Source organism: Stenella coeruleoalba, assembly GCF_951394435.1.
Source record: "Stenella coeruleoalba genome assembly, chromosome: 17".
Lineage (NCBI taxonomy): Eukaryota > Metazoa > Chordata > Mammalia > Artiodactyla > Delphinidae > Stenella > Stenella coeruleoalba.
Window position 1 is genome coordinate 18,978,849 of NC_137163.1, and position 26,208 is coordinate 19,005,056.

Consider the following 26,208-nt stretch of genomic DNA (forward strand, 5'->3'; position numbering starts at 1 on the left):
TCTAGCAAACAGGAACATTAACTTATTCAACCCCATTGTTTAGAAATATTTCCAGAGCATAGTAATTGTTTCAATAAGTGTTCACTCAATGAATGAATAAATAAATTATTTAAGGAATGGAGGAAATAGGAGAGAAGTTACTACACTATAAGACTATAGAAAGTCAAGGAAACTAACCTTCATAGGAAAAGAGGTTTTTTTTTTAAAAAAAAATAAGCTTTATAGTTTATACTACAAGAGATCTTTAGGAAACTCACCATGATATATATCCTGAATGTTTCCTTTCTTGGCTAAGATGAACTGTAAAATACTATGGTTTCCAAACTGACCAGAAGTTTAGCTAACTCTGGAGAGTCCTCAAATAGTTTTCTGTGGCAAAGATCATGACGAGGGATCACAAAAGGAACTCCCAAACCAAGTAGTTATTTCAAGCTTTGTGTGGGCTCCTTTTAATGAATTTTCCATAAACGGAAACCCACCGGGTCACTCATGGTTCTGTATACCAGAGAGAGCAAGCCCAGTGGTATGCGACTGGCTGCATTGCATCATGCAAAAATAAATTTGCTGGAGGAAGTGTATTCTTGTACCCTTTAAGGAGAAGCATATACTGGTAGCCTGCTGTAGTGAAATCACTTGTCATCTAAGAAATTTCCATCTCAGTAACTTTGGACAAGAGCTAGTCTTAGCACAAAGAAAGAAAAATCATCAGTTCATCTAGACTTTGGAAAGGCTTTGGTTGAGCTCCTCACTTTCGTGATCTCCTAACACTATGCTCTCGAATCTGAATGAAAAGTTAGCATTTTAGGGCTTACTTTTGGACTACGCATGAAGGCTATAGCATAAGTTAGAGCATTTAGTAAATGTTAAAGGATATGGCCAAACAATAGTATTCTATGACACATGCTCTGGGTTTTAATTCTGCCTCTACTAATCACTGTGACCTGGGATGGTTGGTCATTCTAAGACTCATTTTGTAGCTTGTGGAGACTTAATGATGATAATGGTAAAACATCATAAAGTAGGTACCAACCAATGTGTTATAAAGATTATTTTTTAGTTCACCGCCTGGCACAGAGATTTAATGTGTTTGTTAGAATGGAATAGACAAAACAGAATTCTACCTTCATATTGCCCATTTTTCTTTCCACTACCATATAACTCCTAAATATGGGGAATTTTGTTAGAAATTTTATGTTTGGGACTAAGAGTTATGTGATTAATTGAAAGACCAGTTAAAGCATTTAATAATAAAAATTATATACCTATATCTTAAATATTTTATTTTGACTTAAAACATTTAAATAAACATTCATTCACCTGTATTTTGAGATATAGTCAAGGCCTTTCTTAGAATCTGTGTTGGCTACCTGGAGTCCCATGCTGTCTTTCTTACAAAACCCTTATCTAAAATGTATTGCCCATCCATTTCAGTTTTGGAGCTTAAAGACATTTTTGAAATAAATTGATTATATAATCCTTCTGGATGTTTTCCCCATTTTGTTTTTGCAGTTGTCTCAGCTACCTCAGATGCTATAGTAGGGTTCTGTTGTTGTTGTTTTGTTTTTCCATGCATCAACTTTATCAAGTCATCCCCCGAGCATTCAATTTACTTTTCATAGAAAAATAATTTTTTCACACCCATGTTTACTGGTTTACATAATATTTGAGTCTCCCAACTATAGTTACAACTACAGCATATATAGACACATACATACAATGAGCATCAACAGAGTCAGCAGCAAACATACCACCGACTTTTTTAAGAGAGCAAATGGGAGTTGGAATGCTCAAGGAGAAGGCATGGCTAAGAATCCGGCAAGCTGGGGCAGCCCTTGGTTTTACAGAGGGAATGGAAGGCATGGGTGAATCTGAAAACTGGAGGTTGATAAGAGAGTTCTGCAGTATAGGCATAGCTTGGAGATATCGTGGGTTCGATTCCAGACCACCACAATCAAAGGAATATCACAATAAAGCACATCACATGAATCTTTTGGTTTCCCAGTGCATATAAAAGTTATGTTTACACCATACTGTAGCCTATTAAGTGTGCAATGGCATTATGTCTACAAAACAATGTATATACCCTAATCAAAAAGTACTTTATCGTCAAAAAATGCTGTCATCTGAGCCTTCAGTAGGTCATAATCTTTTTGCAATAATAACATTAAAGATCACTGATCACAGGGAAGTCCCTGGTGGTCCAGTGGTTAAGACTCTGTGCTTGCACTGCAGGGGCACGAGTTCCATCCCTGGTTGGGGAACTACAATCTCACATGCCACGTGGCACGGCCAGGGGAAAAAGAAAAAGATCACTGATCACACATTACCACAGCAAATAGAATGATAATGAAAAAGTTTGAAACATTGCAAGCATTACCAAAATGTGACACAGAGACACAAAGTGAGCAAGTGCTGCTGGAAAAATGGCACCAATGGACGCTCAACACAGGGTTGCCACGAACGTTCAGTTGTAAAAAACACATATATTGTGCTGTGAAGCACAATAAATCAAAGCACAGTAGAGCAAAGTATTGTAAAAAGGGGTTTTACAAATAAAAGAGTGGAACAAGAAGTAGGAGGGGGGTTAGAGCAAAACATTTGTTTCCAAGTTCATTGGCTACTTAAACTCTGTCAATATTACAGTGATAGAAAGAAAAATGGTAGAGCCAGAAAATGCTTCAGAGAACAACTAATTCAGCCCACCCATCACCTTCACCCACTACCATCACCTGCTAATATCTGACAGATGAGGAAAGATGGTTGGGTTTGAAAGAGAACATTCTTTAACACAGTCCAACATGAAAGAAAAATGGAAGGTGAGGAGAGGGACAAAGCTACTATAGATGGAGCCTGAACTGTCCTTTCAAGAAAAGAGACATGGGGGGCTTCAGGAAGGATTCCTGGACTTGTGGGAGGCACTAGATTAGAGGACTTCTGGATTCCCTTCAAGGATTAGGGGTCTACACCAGAGGATGGATGGGTAGGGAATGGGGAGAGGAAGAAAGAAAAAATGGAGAGAAAATTCCATTTAATTTTTCTTTAAAAATCAAGCATAACCCAAAGCAGACTGGCCTCTTTTACAGACAGCACTTTATGCTTCTGCATAGACACCTATGTACGTGTCCCAGCCTTTGCAGATATTCATCAGTGGTTATGTTATGCACTGCACAGAAACATTTATTTTTGAACTCTTCTTAGACTTTAAATATTATCAGCTGGCAAAGGAGATAGAGCCAGTGTTAAGATGGTCTGTCCTCCTTTGGCTTCTTCCTCACTGCTTTTCTAGGAAAGGCAGAAGAAAGTGAGAGAGAGGACTGAGATGAAGAGCTGTATTAACTTTGCCCATCCTCTGTCCAGTAACTGGTTCCAGAAATTCGGTGCAGGAATTGGGGCTAACCAGATAGGGAGACTCAGTACCCAATATGGGCCACACAGAGTTCTGTCATTTTACCAAAGTGGAAAATTTTCAAATAAAACACAGAGGCCCAATGGAACTTGCTGAAAACAAGTCTGCAGTTCCTAACGGCTTTCCAATTTTTTAAAAAATATATACGATCATTCCATGCGGTAGCCGAGGAGAAATGACCTTCACCATTATAACTGCTCTCTAATCCTTAAGTCAACCTGATTTATTTATTTTTTCTCTGTGGATTCGTTTCACCTAAGCTTCCCTGTATTTTGAAGAGATGGCAACTAATTTCCTAAGCATGGTTTCAGGAAACCAACAATGTCATGTCCAATTGCCTAGAAAAATACAAATTGCATCAGTATTCTTGGTCAGGTCTTGTATTTGTGGGGCTGCTTGTAGTGAGCACCATCTGTGGGGTTTTTCCCATCTCATCCTCGTCACTTCTTGGTAAGAGAGAAAAGGGTCCGCTGATGAGTAAATGAGCCATGTTGGTGTGAGGAAGGGGGCGTGATGGGAAGTCAGGCGGGGGGAAGTCTCAGGACTGCTAGCCCTACCAGGATGGGGCTCACTCAGCAGCAGCAAGCAGGACAAAGGCATATCCCTATGGACCTCTGAGCTGAGCTTCTTGAAAGAAGAGAACCCTCAAAAGTGGCTTTTCAGGAAACTGAAAGTGAACATCAAGAGAAAAAAAGCATTTTTCATTGCTTTCCTGTGGCTTTGCGAGTTGCATCAGGAAAACTTCATTCCCTAGCGTTGAATATTTTCGAAATATTTGAGCCAAGCCCACACAGGGGCCTTGAAAAATATAGCATAATATGATTCGAATGACCAAGAAGCAACAAAGTCAGTTCATCTTGCTTCATTTCCTTCCAAACATTGATCGTTATTTGTAGTTATTTATTCTTTCCTTCTATGTTCTCTGCCTCCTCACTAGACTGTGGGCAGTTTGAAGAGCATCTTTGTTTCGTGTGCCACCATATGCTAAGATCTTCTACAATGCCTGGTACACGGTAGATGCTCAATAGATATGTGTTGAATGAACAGATTCCATCTATTTCTGACAAATCCAGACCAAACCACAGAGCTTTCACTCGTTACTGGTCCACTTCTTTCTCCTAATGTTGACCCAGTTTATCTGAGTCAATAGAAAACCCCAGGGAAATTCAAGAACATACTTTTCCCCAAAACCCTCGGGTCATGAGAGCGTCCTGAAGATACCACCGAAGCAGCCCTGGTTTTGCACTGTATTCTACTTATTGTTGGTTAGGAGTCCCTTACATCACAGCACTCTGAAAATTGCTCTCAGTTAAAAAGTCCATGGCCCTAGGTGAGATCTTTTATTCTTTCAATCTGGTTTATCGGCTCATATTAGGTCCAGACATCCCTGACCCTTGTCATGTCCCAATAAGAAGTGAATAGAATTACTTATTAAAATGCCCAAATGCGTATGAAAAAGGCCTTTCTTTACCTTTGTTATTCCTCTTTCAAAAGGGAGTGCTGTTTCCCTAGCTTGGCACACTTTTTCCAGGTCAATGGGTTTCTGTGAGATTTCCTGAGTTCTGCAAAGAAGAAAGTTTGGAAAAAATTATTGTTTGGCCTGCCACCTTCCCAAAGCCTGAGAACAGTCAGTGTTGATCCCTGTATCAGAAACAAACAATAAAACCCAAACAAACCACCCCTACGCACAAACAACACTTTTTCTTCTAATTAGTGTGAAGAACTACTTCAGTGTTCCCTTGAAGACCTCCTGAGAGCTAGACTACAAGACAGAATGCCCATGTGGCGCTGCCTTCCCAAGCAGTACTCTTGCCTGCAAAATCTTTCTCCTACGCACACAGCTCTTCGGCCATTATGGACGGAAACTTCTGAAACCCTGCCTGCTCCCTGAAGTTTTTCCCAATTAACCTTAAGAGAGGTGGTCATTTAATTTTCTAGACATCATTCACCTATGAGATTCAAGACTGCACCATATGATGTTATGGAGGAAATATGTCTTAAAATTCTAGGAATCTTCCAGTAGATTACCAGCTGCACAGAGACAAAGATCATATCTTTTATCATTTTTTTTTTCTTTTTGGCTGCATTGGATCTTCGTTGCGGTGTGCGGGCTTCTCATCGCAGTGGCTTCTCTTGTTGTGGAGCACAGGCTCTAGGCCCGCGGGCTTCAGTAGTTGAGGCGCGTGGGCTCAGTAGTTGTGGCTCACAGGCTCTAGAGCGCAGGATCAGTAGTTGTGACGCATGGCCTTAATTTCTCTGTGGCACGTGGGATCTTCCCGGACCAGGGATCGAACCCATGTCCCCTGCTTTGGCAGGCGGATTCTTAACCACTGCGCCTCCAGGGAAGTCCCAAGATCACATCTTACTCACCAGCATATTTCTGGTATATTTCTGGTAGGCATGCAGTACATATCTGTTGCATGAGTGAATGAATGATCAGAATGACTGTAATCACCAACTGTTTACTTTACCATATGTTTGGAATCATTACATCTTAGAACGGGAAAACTAAAAGAAAAATATCATCTCGTCCTAAATATGCTACTGTGACCACCCCATTTAAAGTTTGTTATCTCTCTACCTTCCCCTCCATATTTCCAATTTTTTTACAACACTTATTTTCTATTGTATAATTTATGTGTAATTTGTTATTTATTTTCTTACTCCCCCAGTTGGATGGTAAACTCCATAGACAGAGTTTCTTGACTATTTTATTCACTACTGTATCCCAATTGCCCAGAACAGAGCCTGGGACACAACTATCGTCAAGTGAATAAATTATATTTATTGAGTATGGGCTCCACACATGGGAATCACAGCAGTAGATTTTTCAATCCCCAGCCCCAGCTTCACATCTGTGGAATCAGAATGTTTAGGGATATAAATCTCAGGAATCTACATGTTATCAAGGTGTCTAGGTGATTCTGGTATAGCTATTCTGAGAACCACTAGTTCACCCAACTCACTAATCTAGATAATCCTGAAGCCCAGGGAGATAAAGTGTCACTCAGGGCACATGGGTTATTTAGCGGTGCATCTAAGTGTAATCATTTCTATTCTGATGAGCTTTCCACTCCAGCCATCTACGAGCTAGATTTACTGAATATGTTTTGCTGCTATTGCCATCTTGGTCTTTGAGATTAAGCTACTGAGAGGCAAGAATTATGGCTTCTGAAATCACTTTCTGGGGTTGTAGCTCAGTAGGCAGGAAGGGCATGAGCCTTCAGGTATTAAAGGACTCTTTGAGGTTAATGATGCTTTTGCACAGAAGAACCACCCCATTTCCATGCTAACATGCCACGATTTCCCTTTCTTCTTCTAGTTCCTGGACATCTCCATTAAATGGACCACCCAGGAAACCTTTCCTCCAAAGTACCTTCATTATGACCCCGACACCTCTCGTCAGCTGCTGTGTGATAAATGTCCTCCGGGCACCTCCCTAAAGCAGCACTGCACGGCGAGGCGGAAGACCCTGTGCGCCCCTTGTCCTGACCACTACTACACAGACAGCTGGCACACCAGCGACGAGTGTCTGTACTGCAGCCCAGTGTGCAAGGAACTGCAGTACGTCAAGCAGGAGTGCAATCGCACCCACAACCGCGTGTGCGAATGCGAGGAGGGGCGCTACCTGGAGCTGGAGTTCTGCTTGAAACATAAGAGCTGTCCCTCTGGATTTGGAGTGCTACACGCCGGTATGCATTAGCTTCCAACATGCGGCCGAATTCATTAGCATCACACAAAGTCAGGCAGTAGGGAAAGGTTAAGGGAACACGTTTGTCCTGGTGACATTACAGGACAGCAAATTGCAAAGGCAATGGAACCTGCTAGGTATGTACTATGTGTCTGGATGGCTGCCAAAGAACCATTCCTCAGAGGAACACTTTGCCACTAAGGGGCAATTTAGTCACAAATCTCAAATGCAGCAAATCACTCCCTAATGAGATGCATGATTGACTGCTCTTCCTTAAAGGGACACACTCCGAGTTGCACTGTTTATAGCTGAGCTATGCCTCTGTGTTTCACTTCAGCATGGAGAGCTTCAAACTGCAGTGCTTCCTGACAAACATTAAAAATGTTAACTGATACCAAGAGAGTAATTATGCTGATATTAATGAGGCTCTGGCGTGCTAACAATGAGTAGTTATAATTAATTATGTAAGAAATGAGAATGGCTAGGGGAAATGCAGTTCATTATTAAAAATGAAGCTAGTTCTTCCTTTGGCATGGCAGTTGAGTGTCTGGGAGGATAAAGATGGTAGCAGCATCTCTTCAATGAGCTTATCCTTTATCTTAGACAAAGCAGACTGTCAAGCCAAGAGTAAGGACTTGTCTACAAACAAAGTACTTTCTCTTTTTGCATTTTGAATAGCATAGGTTAAGGCCAGTGTGCACTGAACTTTCTAAGGTTGTAACCCACTTTTTTTTGTTTTTTTGCTACATTCACGAAGCTTCGGTATAGTCTGCATGCTCTCCTGGCCTGGGAAAACTAAGAGTATTCACCTACTTTTCTGGAGGAAGCAGTAATCGGTATAGATTCCAGTGACACAGTCTGAAGCAGTGTTTCTCAACCTCAGCTCTACTAACGTTTGGGGGCTGGATAATTCTTTTTGTGGGCAGCTGTCTGGTACACTGTAGAGTGTTTAGCAGTATCCCTGGTCTTTAGCCACTAGATGCTAATAGCACTCTTCCCCCAGTTGTGACAACCAAAAATGTCCCAGACATTGCCAAATGTCCCCTGGATGGCAAAATCACCCCTGGTTGACAGTCATTGGTTTTGAGGGTGCCAATTATTTGTAACTATTTTGACTTTAAGAAGTTGTAATATAGATTCTAAATGATTATAAACATTTTAGGTTTAAAGGCCTACAAAGGAAACATATTCAAAAATTTTACTACTGGGCTTCCCTGGTGGCGCAGTGGTTGAGGGCCCGCCTGCCGATGCAGGGGACACGGGTTCGTGCCCCGGTGTGGGAGGATCCCACATGCTGCAGAGCGGCTGGGCCCGTGAGCCATGGCCACTGAGCCTGCGCGTCCGGAGCCTGTGCTCCGCAATGGGAGAGGCCACAACAGCGAGAGGCCCGCGTACCACAAAAAAAAAAAAAAAAAAAAAAAGAACTACTAAGTTGCCTAACTTGTGAATTTTATAAAATTAATCACAGAAGGTGCAAATTGCATGACAGTTCCTTAAAATGCCTCTAGTATGAGTATCTGGGGAAGAAATTGGTGACACTTCTTAGCTTTTATTGGATGATACTTTGGGACTCAAAAGCTAAGCCAAGGTGTAGAGGGGGAAGCCCACCCAACAGAAACAGATCCACTGAATTCAATTCAGTAATTTATATATGTGGGGAAATTAATTAAGCAGGGGCTATGCAGCTTGGAAACTAGAAAGTTTTGAAAAATAATGGAAGTAGTAAGGATTTTTCTCACACAAGCATGAAAATTTGTTTGTAGAGCGAAGTAAGCAGGCAGCCAGAAGACTTAGTACGAAGGTACACGTTTATTCATTTACTTACTGCTCCCTCCCTAGAAACCTACAAAGGAGTTCCTCATGGAAAATACGAGGTTTCCAGTCCAAAGACATGATTCTGTAGTATTATTCTAAAAAGTATTTAATAATCATTCTTGTTTTTTTTTTTTTTTTTGCGCTGCACGGGCCTCTCACTGTTGTGGCCTCTCCCGTTGCGGAGCACAGGCTCCGGACGCGCAGGCTCAGCGGCCATGGCTCACGGGCCCAGCCGCTCCGCGGTATGTGGGATCTTCCCGGACTGGGGCACGAACCCGTGCCCCTGCATCGGCAGGCGGACTCCCAACCACTGCGCCACCAGGGAAGCCCGTGGTTGTTGTTTTGAAGCCAGATTGTCTTCTCCTCTCCATATTTTACACTGACCCTTGAAAACATGGGTTTGAACTACGCAGGTCCACTTGTATGCACATTTTTTTTCAATAGTAAATACTACAGTACGACATGATCACAGTTGCTTGAATCTGTGAATGCAGAACCCCGCTACAGAGGGCTGACTATAAAGTTATAATGGGATTTTCGACTGTGCAGCCTGTTGGTGCCCCTAACCCACCACTGTTCAAGGATCAACTGTACTTCATCCTGTTAGTCCCGTAATTCTTATGTAATTGCTTATGGCTAGCATGGTGAATTCTCCACTGAAAAGCACAACTCCTCTTGCCATTCTATTTCACATTTTGCCTGCCAGATTGTACTTTGTATGTTTCTGTTGATATTAATAAGGCAAAATCATTTACTTAGATGGATACATCTTTTTATAAGAAGTTCTATCAGTCATAAAAGAGGGGAGTCGTTTTCAGAAAGGTCATTACATAAAGCCTCCAAATACATTAAAAAAACTTTCCTTCTATAATTCTTGGATTCCTCTTGGTAGAGAACTTTAAAGGCTAAATTACCTGAAAGAATGTCTTGTACCTATGATTTTCTCATTGGGACACATGAGAACACCCAAGCCATCAACATGTATGTGAAGAATGACAAGATTCTTCTTTGTGCAGTTGGCAAAGGGAGACTTGGATCCAGATGTCCAAGACCATTTATCCCCAGAATAGTAGCAATGAAATAATACCATGGAATCTCTGTCCAAATACCTCTGCTTACGATATTGGATAATTTGGTATCAAGTTGGATCCCATTTAAGGAGAGGAGTGTAGCAAGAAAGTACTTAAAAAAATAGACCTCTTTGTAAAGTGGTTCCTAAGATGATGTCACTGCAACCCTGCAAATGGCATTTAACATGTGAAGGTTTCATGCACGGGTCCCCCTTCTCTTTTTTTTCTGCCAACCGTCTGTCATTTTTATTGGCCAATGCATCATCAATCCCTTTTGAAAAGAAAGAAGCCAGAGTTGAAACTAAAACCGATCCATTGTACTCTTTTTTTCTGGTTTTGGAAAAGGATACAATGAGATGGGAGGTTGAAAATTTTAATAAATGAAATTTATTAACTTTCTGTAGCTTTCCTTTGTCCCTTTAGTATTTGGTATCTTGCGTCAGCCAGAACTGGCCTGTAAAAGCTACATTTGAATATTAAAGTCTAAATCTGTTCAACTAGCTTACACTAGATGGAGGTATTTTCATATGCAAGTACACTGTAATGTATGATCTACCCAGGCATAGAGTCGAGGGTTTGAAGATATTTATTTTTAATAGCATCTTTAGTCGTTGACTGGTTCAAGTTTTCCTGCCAATGATTTACCCAAATTTATCAAGTATCTCTCCACCATGAAATAAAATGCCCTTACAGTCACCCTTCCCTGAATTTTAACGACTGTGCTCTTTTCAGACTCGACAGTTTAAGTAAATGGTATATCATCTTCCATTTACTATGTAATTGTAGGCTTACGCTTTTGAGTCTATGGTCAACTTTATTGCCACCTTCAAAAGTTTATTATAATGTTGTAAATTTTTACTTCTCAAGGTTAGCATACTTATGAGTTGCTTCACGATTAGGATTCAGGAAAGAAGGAACTTCAGTAGGAACTGATTGGAATTTAACGATGCAGCATTCCATGGGTACTGAATTCAAAGAATGATATTACAGCAGTTACACAGCAGTTACCTTCATGATTTCCCAGGAATAATTGTGTGGAGATTATGGTTGACAAAAAGATCTTACTGACAGTTTAGCACAGGCAGGACTAATTGAACATCATACGCTTCTTTTCTTTCCTCCCCAATTTTGTGCTTGTAGGTAACAACAAAACACGTTTGTGTTTGTATTACAAGTAGGGGAGACTGCCTAAGGGGCTAACTCTAGAAGTTTTGTTCTGTCTAATGAAGTGAAAAATGAAAATGCCTCAAGTTTTGTGCAATATAATAGTCGCAGTAAAAACCAAGTGAAAAGTCTTATCCAAACATATGGAATTTAAGAAAAAAAAATGTCATGAAGAACCTAGGGGTAAGACACAGACCTACTACAGAATGGACTTGAGGATATGGGGAGGGGGAAGGGTAAGCTGTGACAAAGTGAGAGAGAGGCATGGACATATATACACTACCAAACGTAAAATAGATAGCTAGTGGGGAGCAGCCGCATAGCACAGGGAGATCAGCTCGGTGCTTTGTCACCACCTAGAGGGGTGGGATAGGGAGGGTGGGAGGGAGGGAGACGCAAGAGGGAAGAGATATGGGAACATATGCATATGTATAACTGATTCACTTTGTTATAAAGCAGAAACTAACACACCACTGTAAAGCAATTATACTCCAATAAAGATGTAAAAAAAAAAAAAAAGATGGTATCTGCTGCGAAAGTATTTGAGAAGAATGTGCTAAAAGGCTTGGTATTTTCTGTAGGAACCCCGGAGCGAAATACAGTTTGCGAAAGTTGTCCAGATGGGTTCTTCTCCAATGAGACGTCATCCAAAGCACCCTGTAGAAAGCACACAAACTGCAGTGCACTTGGGCTCCTTCTAGCTCAGAAAGGAAACGCAACGCATGACAATGTATGTTCTGGAAACGGTGAACCGACTCACAAGTGTGGAATAGGTAATTATGTTTCAAAATAGCAGTCTTTGTACCACCTCTGAGTTGAATACAAGACCCTCCAGCCCTTCTTAGTCAAACTTGTATTTTCCCTTTCTTGAATTTTAACCAACTAAGACTATTCCCTGTGCATCATCGCTAAAGCCACAACTCAAAATCTTTCAAAAAGTCCCCATCTTCTCACAATCATGCTCCAAACCCTGACTTTCACACTTGAATCAAATGTTACCCACGGAGAACGGGGTGGTGTAAAGATTTTGTTTAAGGTTCGATGATCAGAGTCCAAATTGCAGAATTTTTTAAGCTATGCATTTTTATCACTTTTAAGAATATCTGTATTATTAGCCAAAGTATAAATTGGCAACAAAGAAGCATAGTGACATACATAGATGACAAGTTAGAAATGCAATACTGGCTTTGTTACCTATGGTATTACTGCATCTGTTGCATGGAAGTTCTAAGTTCCTGTACTTGTCTTAAACTCTTTATTCAGGAAAGGTCAGTAGCTCCAAGCTCAAGTTACCTGAATGTACCTCATGTTGGTGATGGTACTAATCAGGTTGCTGTCCTCACCTTGTCACTCCTACCACCACACTAACCTCAGACCTTCTACCAAGGACTCATCACACCAAGGAGGATCGACCTTTTAGCATTTAATCAGCTTGAGTCTCCCCAAACATCTTCTTGTGTGACATAGAAGTATATAAAACATAGGAATGTGGGTTGGGAGATTGAAGATTCAAACCCAGTTCCAACATTCTTTCACTGTATTGTAAAAATCTTAGATAAGTCATTCAGCTTTTCTGCTTTCTTATTAAATAATGGAACGAGGGAAGGGATAGAAGAAGAGTGACCGCTAACATTCTCTTTAATTCATTTATACTTTTATTTCTATCATTCTTTGAGCACTTACTATATGCCAGACACTTTTGCTATATGGGCTTTAATCTTTATAAAAATACTGTAAAGTTTTGTTCAAGTTAATGTATGAACTTGAATGGCAGAGTCAGGATTCAAACCCAGACCTAATGAATCCAAAAACAAACTATTAATCCCTGGGATATACCAACCCTACCCAGACACTCAGGCCATTGCACTTCTTTTCTAAATGACATGTTTTTGTGTTTGATTATTTTCCCACTTAATGTACGCTTATACATCTGTATCCATCCTTGTTCTCAAAGGTAAACTACGTGTCTGTGTGTGTGCAGAAAATAATACACTATTTCAGATTACTTTTCAAGCTCCCTTAAAGACAGTGATTTGACATTGATCTTGAAGTAACCTGTAGACACCAGCTAAACCTTTAACAAAATATTTCACAGTTACATTAAAATATGTTCATGTATATATTAACATATATATACACATTATGCTATATATATAGAATTTTTGCTGTAAGTTATTTATAGCAGTAATACATTCTTATTAGATGTTTGTTAAACTCTCCCCCCACAAAATGCTCTAAAAGAACATTAGAAAGGACATAAACCCAGTTGGATTAGTGATCTGCCACTAAGACCAGGCAACAGAAGATTGATTTTATTCAAACTTCTCATTTTAGCATGCAATATCCTGGAAAACTCAACTGTGTTGGTTTTTATTATTACTATTATTATTATTATTTTTGTCCTTAGACGTCCAAGAATCCCATTATCGAGTAAATCTTCTTGGTTTTCCCACCTTCCTTTAGACATGACCCTGTGTGAGGAGGCATTCTTTAGGTTTGCTGTTCCTACAAAGCTTACCCCGAACTGGCTCAGTGTCCTGGTAGACAATTTGCCTGGCACCAAAGTGAACGCAGAGAGCATAGATCGGATAAAACGACGACACAGCTCACGAGAACAGACTTTCCAGCTGCTGAAGTTATGGAAGCATCAAAACAAAGACCAAGATATGGTCAAGAAGATCATCCAAGGTATGGGAACCTGAAATAAACAACTCGATCAGAAATCAGAACACCTGTTGGCCCTACAACAGAAACAGGACTATGTACCTGTTTAGTTGTGTGGATGATGTTTCCCTTTGGGAATTACTGTTGGACTGAAAACGTATTCATCAAGTGATAGTGGATATGCTATTCCTAGAGCAGTCATGTGAGGTTTTGTTCTCACCTCCTCTACTCCCCAATTTCTTTTTCAAGTGTCTCTCTAAAGGGAGAGATAATACATTTCAAATGCGGGACTAGACCTCAGGAAATCTGACTCTGGATCCCCTTAGCAGTTTTAGGAGCATCCCTTCTGGCCTATCTAGAAGTTCTTTAACCACTTTAGATCTTACTTTGCAATTCTACCAGGAAACTATGTTGGATTTATGTGGTAATTCTCTCCAGAGAGCCTCTAAGTGTCTTACAGGTATCCTCTCATTAATCCTCACAACACAGCCTATTTTATTTTACTTTTAAAAATTTATTTACTTATTGATCTATTTTATACATATTAGTGTATACATGTCAATCCCAATCTCCCAATTCATCCCACCACCACCACCTGCCACTTTCCCCCCTTGGTGTCCATACGTTTGTTCTCTGCATCTGAACACAGCCTATTTTAAGATTACCATTTTAATAGCATGTGTTGTGAGGATTAATGAGATAAGGTCTGTAAAGTGTTTGAGTTTCTTGGAGAATCTCCTTTAGAAACTGTGTGTGTGTGTGTGTGTGTGTGTGTGTGTGTGTGTGTGTGTGTGTGTGTGTGTGTTATGATGGGAGAGAATCGGAGGGGAAAAGGAAGTAAGTTTCATCCAGTGTGGACTATAAGCTTTAGGATACACAGTAGAAAAAGTTCTGACTTTAATTAGCATCGGGAGGACATGGTAGAAAAAATGAGGGAGCGTTTTCATAATGCAGACAGTGTCAAGGAGAAATCCATTCTGCTCTTCACATGTAGTTAAATGACTGAGGAGTCCTACACAACCTTAAAGCCTCAAACATCTGAAACTGAGGCAACAGATTTTAGGCGACTGACAGCTTTAATAGTTGAATGGTTTCAGTTGTGCAAAGAGTAAACTTGTCTTCTGTTTTTGGCAAACAAAATGTATTCTTTGAAAGTATAATTAGCCCTGAAGCAAAAAGAGAGGGAAGGAGAGAATCAGAGACTGTTAGAATTGGAAGGGACCCAATTTCCTATTTTATAAATGAGGACATTTCAGCCCAGAAAGATGAACAGACTTGCCTTCGGGCCCACAGATAATAAATGACTCATGTCATCAATAGAAACGTTATTTATTGCCTCTTATGTTATGTCCTAGCTCATTACTGAAATATTCTCCAGGCCATGTGTATCCTGCTGTTCTTTGGCCTCATATTATTGGGTTTTCACGGCTCCTCCTTTGTGCTGACGATCTCCTGGTGCTATTTATTAAAGACCGTTTGAAGGACCTAATTCTTCAAATAGCACATATATTGGGTATCAGTTAATGAAAGTTTGGATTATAAAATAGCTAACTTTGTGTTTTTCCTAAAAGGTTACACTTTTAATTTCTCCAAATTTTCTTAGAAAATGGTGTGTCTGTAGTTTCCCACTGTTCTTTTCCAAATTTGGGCTTTTCACAAAGCTGTGTTGGATGCCTAGAATATAGGAAGCATATTATCCTAGTGTAACACAAAACAATATTTCACTCAATTCTCAGAAATAACTAGCATTACTTAAGCCCTCCCAAAAGGAAAGGAGGAGGTTCTCCTTTAAGTTACGAAATTCTGGGGAACCTCTTTTTGCCTCAGGGAAGTTTTACGGCGGCTTTGGGTGGATGACGTGAATGTCTCTGGGTTTTGCTTTATGCAGATATCGAACTCTGTGAAAAGAGTGTGCAGAGGCACATTGGGCACGTGAACCTCACCTTCGAGCAGCTTCTAAGGCTGATGGAAAGCTTGCCGGGGAAGAAAGTGACGACAGAAGACATTGAGAAAACAATGAAGACGTGCAAATCAAGTGATCAAATCCTGAAGCTTCTCAGCCTCTGGCGAATAAAGAATGATGACCAAGACACCCGCAAGGGCCTGATGCATGCCCTAAAGCACTTGAAGACATACCACTTCCCCAAAACTGTCACTCAGAGTCTGAAGAAGACCATCAGGTTCCTTCACAGCTTCACCATGTACAGATTATATCAGAAGCTATTTTTAGAAATGATAGGGAACCAGGTCCAATCATTAAAGATAAGCTGCTTATAACCGGAAATGGTCATTGAGCTGTTTCCTCACCATGGACCAGATCCAATAAATGAGTAAACTGTTTCTCAGGCGCTTGAGGAGGGTACAATGATTTCTTTCTCATCACCAAGGACTAGATTTGGCCACAGGGCCTGAAAAGAAACTATGGTGTGGAGAAAGAACTCACATCTCCCCTCAAAGTTTAATAAATCCCAAATAATTTATCCAACTAACAGATTTGGTCCAATATCTACTGACTATATTTTTCCTTGTTACTGCTTGCAGTAATTCAACTGGAAATAAGAAACTAGACTCCATTGTGCCTTACTAAACATGGGAATGTCTAACTTAAATAGCTTTGAGAATTCAGCTGTACTAGAGGCTTTTATTAGAAAGCCATTTTTTTCTGTAAAAGTTACTAATATATCTGTAACACTATTATAGTATTTGCTATTTATATCCATTCAGATATAAGGTTTGTACATATTACCATCCTGAAGGGAAACTGTGTAAGACTTAATTTTAGAAAGAAAAAAATATATATTCTGTTTATTATTATGACAAATGAAAGAGATAAAATATATTTTTTAACAGAATATTTGTAACATTTCCTAATAGGTACTGCCATTCTTCCTGTGTAGAGTATTTTTGTAATATACTTTTACCTGTGTAAACTGAATTATCATTTTATAGAAAATGCATTATTTAGTCAATTGTTTAATGTTGGAAAGTGTATGAAATATAAATTATCTGAATATTAGATGCTCTGAGAAACTGAATGTACCTTATTTAAAAGATTTTATGTTTTTACTATATAAACAACATCATTAAAGTTTTCAAATTATTTTTCATCGCTTTTCCTCTTGCTTTTATGTGAATGGGACATGAATGGGTCTGAGCTTTCACAATTTTCCCTTTCTTTTATCACCAGGACCATCTGGGAATTGTTAAAAATGAAGATTCCTGGACCAATTTATTGAGAAACTCTGGAAAGGAGGGCAGAAACCTGCATTTTTAACAAGTTCCAAAGTAATTTTTACTACACTAAAGTTGGAGAACTTCTGAAGTCAAGCTCAGTATAGAGATGGCACAAACAACTTATAATGACTGCCACTAGCATCAAGAGACCAAACTACCTAAGTTCTTTGGGTTTCAAATAATAGAAACTGGCACTACTTAAGAAAAAGTTAATTGGAAGCATGGTGTATTTGGTTGAGTGGTGCCCCTGCCCAAAATATGTTTATGTCATAATCTCCAGAACCTGTGAATGTTACTTAATTTAGAAAAAGGCTCTTTCTTCGTATGTGTAATTAAGAATCTTGAGACGATAAAATCATCCTGGATTATCCAGGTGGGCCCTAAATCCAGTGGCAAGTGTGTTTATAAGAGACACATAGAGGGGAAAGACAGAAGAGAAGATGGTTTGCAGACAGAGGCACAGATGGGAGTGATGTGGTTACAAGCCAATAAGCCATAAGCTAGGGAAGAAAGGAACAGACAGATTCTCCCCTAGAGCCTCTGTAGGGAGTACAGTCCTACTGGTATCTTGATTTTGGACCTGCCCTCCAGGACTATGAGAGAATTAATACCTGTTCTTTTAAACCATCCAGTTTGTGGTAATTTGCCAGAACAGCTACAGGTAATAATACAGGTTGTATCCAAGCCTCAGAAACAGTAGAATTAAGATAACGCTGGGCTCCTTGATGGCAGAAGTTCCTACACTTTCTCCTAGTCTTATATTTCTGTAAATTTTAGTTCAAAATGTCAAATTCCTAGCAGAGAGACTCTGGTTGTCCTAGGTGAGGACTGGTGTAAATATTCAGTACATGGCTAGTGAGGGTCTCTCTTCATCAGCTGCAGTTCCCAAGAAGGGGATATGACTGGGAACGGAGTCCATTACACCCCATCCTTTCACATTCTGTGTTTCTCTTTTCTCTCACTTTTCTATGGTTTAGAATGTAACACAGATCAACCTTACCTTTGTGAAACCAGATCATTATGGCCGCTTTGACAGAAGGGTAGATCCAGGTAAATGTCACACAAGCTCATAAATCTGGGGAAATAAAAGGCAGAGGTAAAGTCAAGAGGCGCAAACCTGGAGAATCAGTCCCAAGGCTGCAATACGGGGAGTGGAAAATACTGTGGAAATTAAGTGCTGAAGTCGTTAAGTCGGAGGACAGGGGTTAACTAAGTCATCATGTTCCCTTCAGAAGTTCCAGTTCTTCCACCAAAGTTCTTGTGCACAGAAAATGAAATGGCCTCATATACATCAGCTAAGTTTAAGAAAAGTTTGGTAGTTAATGGTATCAGATATAAATCCTTCAAATGTTAGTTTGATTGGCTTACCTGCTGCTCCTTTGGGTTCAGTCTGCCTCAAGCTTCCCCTCCAAGGGAAACAGAATATGTAAATTCATGTCAGTTTCTCTTTTTTCAAAACTTTTAATTTTGAAATAGTTTTAGACTTAACAGAGTCATTGAAAAGCCAATATAAAATATCCCTAGTGAGTTATTTTGTAAAATATGCCTCAATTTCAGTCTGTCTGTTTTCTCGTGAATAGACGATGCTATGGATTTGGGGAGAGAGTATCACATAGGTAATGGCCCTTCTCACATCATACCAGGTGCAAATGATATCAGCATGACTAAGTACTGTTGATATTAACCTTGATAACTGAGTGAATTTTTACATAAAATGTGAGATATGTATTGAAGTCCTTTTTTTGTTTTTTATTTTTTTTTTACATATGGTCATCCACTTGTTCCCATAGGATTGGTTGAAAAGACGAGCATTGCTTCTTTAATTGCCTTTGTGTCTTTGTCAAAAATCAGTTGATTATATTTCTGTGGGTATATTTCTGGACTCTCTATTCTGTTCCATTTATCTGTAAGCCTATCTTTTCACCAGTACCACACAGTCTTTTTTTTCTTCTAGTTTTCTTGAGATACAATCAACATACAGCACTGTATAAGTTTAGGGTGCAAAGCATAATGATTTGACTTATACATCATGAAATGATTATCACAATACATTTAGTGAACATGCATCATCTCATATAGATACAAAATAAAGGAAAAAAAAATTTCTTCTTGTGATGAGAACTCTTAGGAGTTACTCTTAACAACTTTCATGTGTAATACATGGCAGTGTTAATTATGTTAATCATGTTGTACATGACATCCCTAGTACTTATTTATTTTATAACTGCAAGTTTGCACCTTTTGACCACATTCGTCCAATACCCCCTCCCTCTACCCACCCCCACCCTGGTGTCTGGTAGCCACAAATCATTTCCTATGAATTTCTGAGTTTGTTTTGAAGTAAAGTTGACCTACAACATGATATTAGCTCCAGGTGTACAACATAGTGATTTGATATTTCTATACATTTCAAAATGACCACCATGATAAGTCTAGTTACCACCTATCACCATACAAAGATATTACATTATTAATGACTATATTCCCCATGCTGTGCATCTCATCCCTGTGACTCATTCATTCTGTAACTGGAAATCTGTACCTCTTAATCCCCCTCACCTATTTCATTCATCCCCATACTTCCCCAAATCCTCCTCCCTCTGGCAACCACCTGTTTGTTCTCTGTATCTGACGCTGCTTTTGTTTTGTTATGTTTGCTCGTTTTGTTTTTTAGATAACATATATAAGTGAAATCATATGGCATTTGTCTTTCTCTGTCTTATTTCACTTAGAATATTATCCTCTAGGTCCATCCGTGTTGTCACAAATGGTATGATTTCATTCTTCTTTATAGCTGAATAATATTCAACTGTATATATACCGCATCCCCTTGATCCATTCATCTACTGATAGCAGTTAGGTTGCTTCCATATCTCGGCTATTGTAAACACTGCTGCAGTGAACATATGGGTACATGTATCTTTTCAACTTAGTGTTTTTGTTTTCTGCAGAAAAATAGCCAGAAGTGGGATTGCTGAATTGTACGGTAGTTCTATTTTTAATTTTTTGAGGCACCAGCATACTTCTTTGCATAATGGCTGCACCAACTTGCATTCCCACCAGCAGTGCACAAGGATTCCCTTTTCTCCACATCCTCAACACTTGTTGTTTTTTGTTCTTTTTTTCCTTAGATCAACTATTTTTTTTATTTTAATAGATCTTTATTGGAGTATAATTGCTTCACAATACTGTGTTAGTTTCTGTTGTACAACAAAGTGAATCAGCCATATGCATACGTGTGTCCCCATATCCCCTCCCTCTTGAGCCTCCCTCCCACCCTCCCTATCCCACCCCGCTAGGTCATTGCAAAGCACGGAGCTGATCTCCCCGTGCTATGTTGCTGCTTCCCACCAGCCAACTATTTTACATTCAGTAGTGTATATATGTTGATGCTAAACTGATGTGAAGTGATACCTCATTGAGGTTTTGATTTGCATTTCCCTGATGATTATTTTTTATTTTTATTTTTTGCGGTACACGGGCCTCTCACTGTTGTGGCCTCTCCCATTGCGGAGCACAGGCTCCGGACGCGCAGGCTCAGCGGCCATGGCTCACAGGCCCAGCCGCTCCGCGGCATGTGGGATCTTTCCGGACCGGGGCACGAACCCGTGTCCCCTGCATCGGCAGGTGGATTCTCAACCACTGCGCCACCAGGGAAGCCCTCCCTGATGATTACTGATGTTGAGCATCTTTACATGTGTCTGTTGGGCATCTGTATGTCTTATTTGGGAAAATGTCTATTCAGGTCCTCTGTCCATTTTTTAATTGGATTTTTTTTTTTTTTTTTGAGTTGTGTGAGTTCTTTGCATATTTGGGATATTTACCCCCTAACGGATACATCATTTGCAAACATCTTTTCCCATTCAGTAGGTGACCTTTTCCTTTGTTGACAGTTTCTTTTGCTGTGCAAAAAAGCTTTTTAGTTTGACATAGTCCCATTTGTTTATTCTTGCTTTTGTTTCCCTTGCCTGAGAGGACATATCCCCCAAAATATTGCTCAGACTGATGTCAAAGGTCATACTGCCTATGTTTTCTTCTAGCAGTGTTATGGTTTCAGGTCTCACATTTAAGTCTTTAACCCATTTTGAGTTTATTTTTGTCTATGGTGTGAGAAAATAGTCCAGTTTCATCCTTTTGCATGTAGCTGTCAAGTTTTCCCAACACCATGCACTGAAGTGGCTGTCTTTTCCCCAGCGTATGTTCTTGCCTCTGAATTTATTGACCACGTAAGCGTTAATTCATTTCTGGGCTCTCTGCTTTGTTCCTTTGGTTTACGTGTCTGTTTCTGTGCCAGTACTATACTGTTTCATACTGTCTTAACTACTGACTTTGTCTTTTCTGATGATTACTCTGTCACTTGAGAATGCGCCGATATTTTTCTTGCCTTTTCGTCTGTCTCATGATTTTTTGTTACAGCCAAATATATTGGGTAGGTCACTGGAACTGAGGTAAATAGTTTTTATACCTGGATATGGGCATGCCTTTCCTTCTGCTAGAATTGTAAAGGAAGCCTTTCCAGTAATCCAGTTAGCAATTGGACTAGTTTTGTGACTTGTTGCTGCCGTTGCTGCTACGGTTATACGCAGTGCATCACAGGTTTCCAATCCCTACAGATACTTGTTTCTAAGGTGGCTGATGTACCTCAGAGCAATGGCTGTTGGGTCCTGAGTTTCAGGTGTTCCCTTTGAATTGTGCCTCAAACTGGTTCTCTTTGCACATTCTCATTCCTCTCCCAACCCTCGTCCAGCGGTATTTTGCTGTTGTCATTTGGAGTTTCTTAGCTTCATGGTCGGGGGTGGGAAGTGCAGTCACCACTGTTCTGATTAATGCCCTTAAGCACGCCTGTGTCCCTGGGGTGTGTGGCATTCTCAGTTTTCCTGCCCCTCCCCTGGCTGCAGTTCTGGGTTCAGTACTTAATTCTGCGCTTTCTCCCCAGAATAGATTTTTTTCCCCCTCCTGTTCCCTTTCCTCAGCTGCAAGGAGTGCTTCCTGATATCCTAAAGCCAGCAGTTTTACCCTTTCCCCAGATTAATGCTTTTGTTCTTTCGGGTGAGGTGTCTTGTTCTCCCTATAGGGCTACTGCCCCTCCCTCCAAGATCTTACAGTTCTTTCTGATCTATTCTGAGAACGCTCAGTGGGGTTCATGGACAAGGAGACTGCAAAAGTGTTAGAGGACGTGGCCCAGAGGATGTGACCCCCAGTTGACCTAAGAGCTGGACCTGGGCAATCAGAGGCTCCTTACTCCACCTGTCCTTGGAACATACGCTCTGCCCACCATTCTCAGAGTGGGACTGTTTTCAAGGACTCAGGCTTGAAAGAGCAACGTGTCATTGAGACCATCTGGACTGAATATGTGACTAAATCCTGTTAAGACCTCTGCATAAGCTTTTAAGATTCTTGTGGGTGGGATCAGAGATCTACTCATCTTGCAGTTACCCAAGACAAGACTTGTATATGAGTTCCCTTGCTTCTTAAACCTGCCACCTACCAATTTGGAGTGATCTTTCTTCCTCTTTCTTTGGTCTCTCCTTGCCCTCCATGTATGGGGGCCAATTTCAGATTTCACCTAGGAAGCTCCTGAGGTTGCAAACCAACAAAAGGGTGCAGACTCCCCCAGTTTCTGCAGCACCCAGGAGTCTCACACTGTTCCACCAGCCCACACACAGCCTTCATCAATTTTCCAACTACTAAGAGCTCTTCTTACTAGTGTCCAGTTATATCTACTCCAGGTAAACACATATTTGTATGTCCTCTCTCCCTGGAATCACTAGCTCTTCTTAGATTTCGGGTCTGTTATTTGTTGTGTGACCTCAGGTCTCCAATGAGTGTTTGCCTGTTTTAAATTAAGATTATTGTATAAGAACAGTTTTAGGTTCACAGAAAATTAAGGAAGGTGCAGAGATTTCCCATTTATTCCCTGCCCGCACACATGCATGGCCTCCCTCATCATCAACGTCCCCCCACCAGAGTAGAAGAGAGTAGTAGATTTGTTACAATTGAACCTACACTGAACATCAGTATCACCTAAAGTCCATCATTTACCTTAGAGTTCACTATTGGTGGTATACATCTAATGGGTTTTTTAAAAGTCAATGGATTTGAATTTAGTTCTGTTCTTTTTTGTCAGAAGTTTGAGAACATCACTCATTCCAGCTCTCTACATCCTCCAGCTCTGCACGTTCTTCCCAGGAGGAAGCCAGAACTTAGTCAATTTTGTTGTTTAAAGACTTGATGTGAAAGATTGGATGGGAGTTAAAACTATCCACATGAGTTCAGACCCACTATCTCTTCTGGTCCGTCCAGAGACCTACACAAGTTGTTAAGTATTTTTAATGAATTAGTATTATGGAAAAAAAGGATTCAGACCAAGAAACAATTTTGAAATCCTTATTCTAGACCTGTCATGAAAAATATTCTATGAAGTTTTAATTTATATACCCATGCTTTCCTATTCTACCTATTTTACTAAGCATCTTATTCAATAGACTATCTTCAGTATTTTACTCATATGATGAAAATCTAATTTGTTAATTTATTGAAAAAATATTTGAGTGCCAAATTAGAGTATTCAATACAATGTACTTTATACCCAGTTTTAAACAAGAGACACAGTGGCAAACCATCATTGCTCTCAAGAGTGTAGTCTTAGGTTATTTTAATTTGCTAATTGTGAAACCATCCCTGTCAAACACAAAGGTATTTATGCTCAGGTGTAGAGATGAGTGTGAAAGAAAGGACTTGAAAAACAGAGAATTCTATACTCCTTTACCAATGCAGAGATAGCTCTGGAAGTAGCTCTTTTCAAAATACTTAGTACCTCTGAAGATTTTCCTAAAATGATAGCCAAACTCTCTGATAAACTTTTACTATTCTTTTTCCCTTGATCAAAGTTCATAACAGTGGCTGTTATCACTTCAATTATTTTAATTATGACTGTTGATATTGAATACAATTATATTCTAATTCTTTGACTTTCTTGCTGTTGTTTGCCAAATTTCTCTCTCTCTTCAGATCTAGTAAACCATAAAATAGGGATTTAACAATAATAATAGCCAGCAGCAATCATCTCTGTAACTGAGTTTAAATACATCTGTTCTGAGGATGGTTATACTCCATTTGGGAAGACAGGATACACAAGTGAAAGAGCAATTGCTAACATCAAACAGGATATACTTAGTGCCAATTGATTTGTATAAACATGGCACAGTCATCAAATGTCATCTTTTAAGCTCAGGAAAGGCCAAGAAGCAGTAAGTTCAATTAGGTCTTGTAGACACACCTAGGCAGAGAGAACATGTAGGATATTTTAGACATAAGAAATTGTATCGGAGCCCAGAGATGGAAACAACCTAAGTGCCCATCATCGGAAGAATGGATAAAGAAGATGTGGCACATATATACAATGGAGTATTACTCAGCCATAAAAAGAAACGAAATTGAGCTATTTGTAGTGAGGTGGATGGACCTAGAGTCTGTCATACAGAGTGAAGTAAGTCAGAAAGAGAAAGACAAATACCGTATGCTAACACATATATATGGAATTTAAGAAAAAAAAATGTCATGAAGAACCTAGGGGTAAGACAGGAATAAAGACACAGACCTACTAGAGAACGGACTTGAGGATATGGGGAGGGGGAAGGGTGAGCTGTGACAAAGCGAGAGAGAGGCATGGACATATATACACTACCAAACGTAAGGTAGATAGCTAGTGGGAAGCAGCCGCATAGCACAGGGAGATCAGCTCGGTGCTTTGTGACCGCCTGGAGGGGTGGGGTAGAGAGTGTGGGAGGGAGGGAGACGCAAGAGGGAAGAGATATGGGAACATATGTATATGTGTAACTGATTCACTTTGTTATAAAGCAGAAACTAACACACCATTGTAAAGCAATTATACCCCAATAAAGATGTTAAAAAAAAAAAAAAGAAATTGTATTGGAAGAGTCACAGAGGCTAAAAATGTACGTAACATGTTGAAGAAACATTGTCTAGACTCATGTAGTTTATATAAAAATTCAAAGAGTACTATTAACTAAGCTTGTAGAAGTTTATTTCAACCCACATAGTTATAGATAAAATTGCTTGATTTACCCAAAACTCTTCCTTTTAGTCTGGTAAGCACCTCCTTCTTTTAAGGAACTACTCTCTCCCATTCCATCCCAAACTCAACACGTAGTTCCAATGGGAGCTGATACTAATAGCCTCTCTTTCTGCCAGTCTCAACCCTTCCCCATTGCTATTCCAAGGTATTCAATGAGATAACTTCTTTAGGATTTGTGCATTTGGAATTACTTGAATTTTCTTTTTTTGTTCAATGAAAAACTATAAAAATGCGAACCTAAAGCCATTAGAGCCCACAGAGAAAGGGAGCTAACAGAGACAACTAAGAAGAAGAGATAGGCAAAGGATCCTAATGATGTTCAAGCCTCTGGTTCTAGCCATACTTTTTCTTCCTGTTATTTCTTTTTGTGAACCACTGACTTTTCCTTCTCACTCAAGCCAGTTTCTGTCATTCATAAACAAGAGTCCTGCCTAACATGTGGAGTAAATAAGAGGTCCCTAAATGCCAGACAAAGATGTTTGGATTTGAGGAGCCAACTGTGATGACTGTGAGGTCCTATCCACCTGAGAATCTTTAGTTTTATAACATTTACAGCTAAACACAATAGGAGCCATGGAGGTCTTAAGAAAGGTATTGAAGTTTGCAAGGCAGCACTTCAAGAAGATTATCCTGGCAGAAGAGTATAGAATGGACTGGAGCAGAAATAGGCTAGAGACAGTTAACGCAGAAGAGTTGACTATGAGAACAGTTCAGCCATGAAGTAAACAGACAACTCAGACGGGGGGTGGGAGCCCAGAGCGGAAGAGAAAGATCATTTTAAAGAATCGTTAATCTTTCCAAAAGAGTCATCGAAGGAGGAGCACCGTCACTGGACATTTGGTTATGACTAATGGATTGGGATTCCGTCTTTTTCCAAGTATTTAATACAAATAAATCTCCCATTTCCTTGGGTTTCTTGAGTCTTTTCCCAGGGAAATCCACCTCATCTTTTGAGACACAAAAGCTTAAGTCATCTTTCCACAAAAATCCTTCTAACTAAAACAAAGACGTCTTCCAAATTGACATTTCTATAGCAATTTTGGTTTTTTATGACTCACTGATTTCA

The 26,208-nt window shown here is 39.8% G+C and overlaps 2 protein-coding genes across 7 annotated transcripts in view; one reads left to right on the forward strand and one right to left on the reverse strand.

Annotated features, from left to right (window-relative positions):
• TNFRSF11B (TNF receptor superfamily member 11b) overlaps window positions 1–16,446 on the forward strand; it is a gene marked incomplete at its 5' end in the record, with an annotated part of 28,511 nt that extends 12,065 nt beyond the window's left edge. The window contains 4 exons of the mRNA XM_079901819.1: window positions 6,729–7,098; window positions 11,728–11,919; window positions 13,610–13,834; window positions 15,699–16,446. Of these exons, the coding sequence (XP_079757945.1) occupies window positions 6,729–7,098; window positions 11,728–11,919; window positions 13,610–13,834; window positions 15,699–16,087 (1,176 nt within the window). The 3' untranslated portion in view covers window positions 16,088–16,446. The remainder of the gene's footprint in view (window positions 1–6,728; window positions 7,099–11,727; window positions 11,920–13,609; window positions 13,835–15,698) is intronic.
• Window positions 1–26,208, reverse strand: part of COLEC10 (collectin subfamily member 10) — a 451,965-nt gene that overhangs the window by 156,940 nt on the left and 268,817 nt on the right. For all 6 annotated transcript variants that reach the window (XM_079901499.1, XM_079901501.1, XM_079901496.1 and 3 more), the window contains 3 exons: window positions 18,045–18,119; window positions 13,665–13,844; window positions 4,878–4,968 (listed from right to left, as the gene is read on the reverse strand). The gene's annotated coding sequence lies outside the window, so the exon portion shown is untranslated. The remainder of the gene's footprint in view (window positions 1–4,877; window positions 4,969–13,664; window positions 13,845–18,044; window positions 18,120–26,208) is intronic.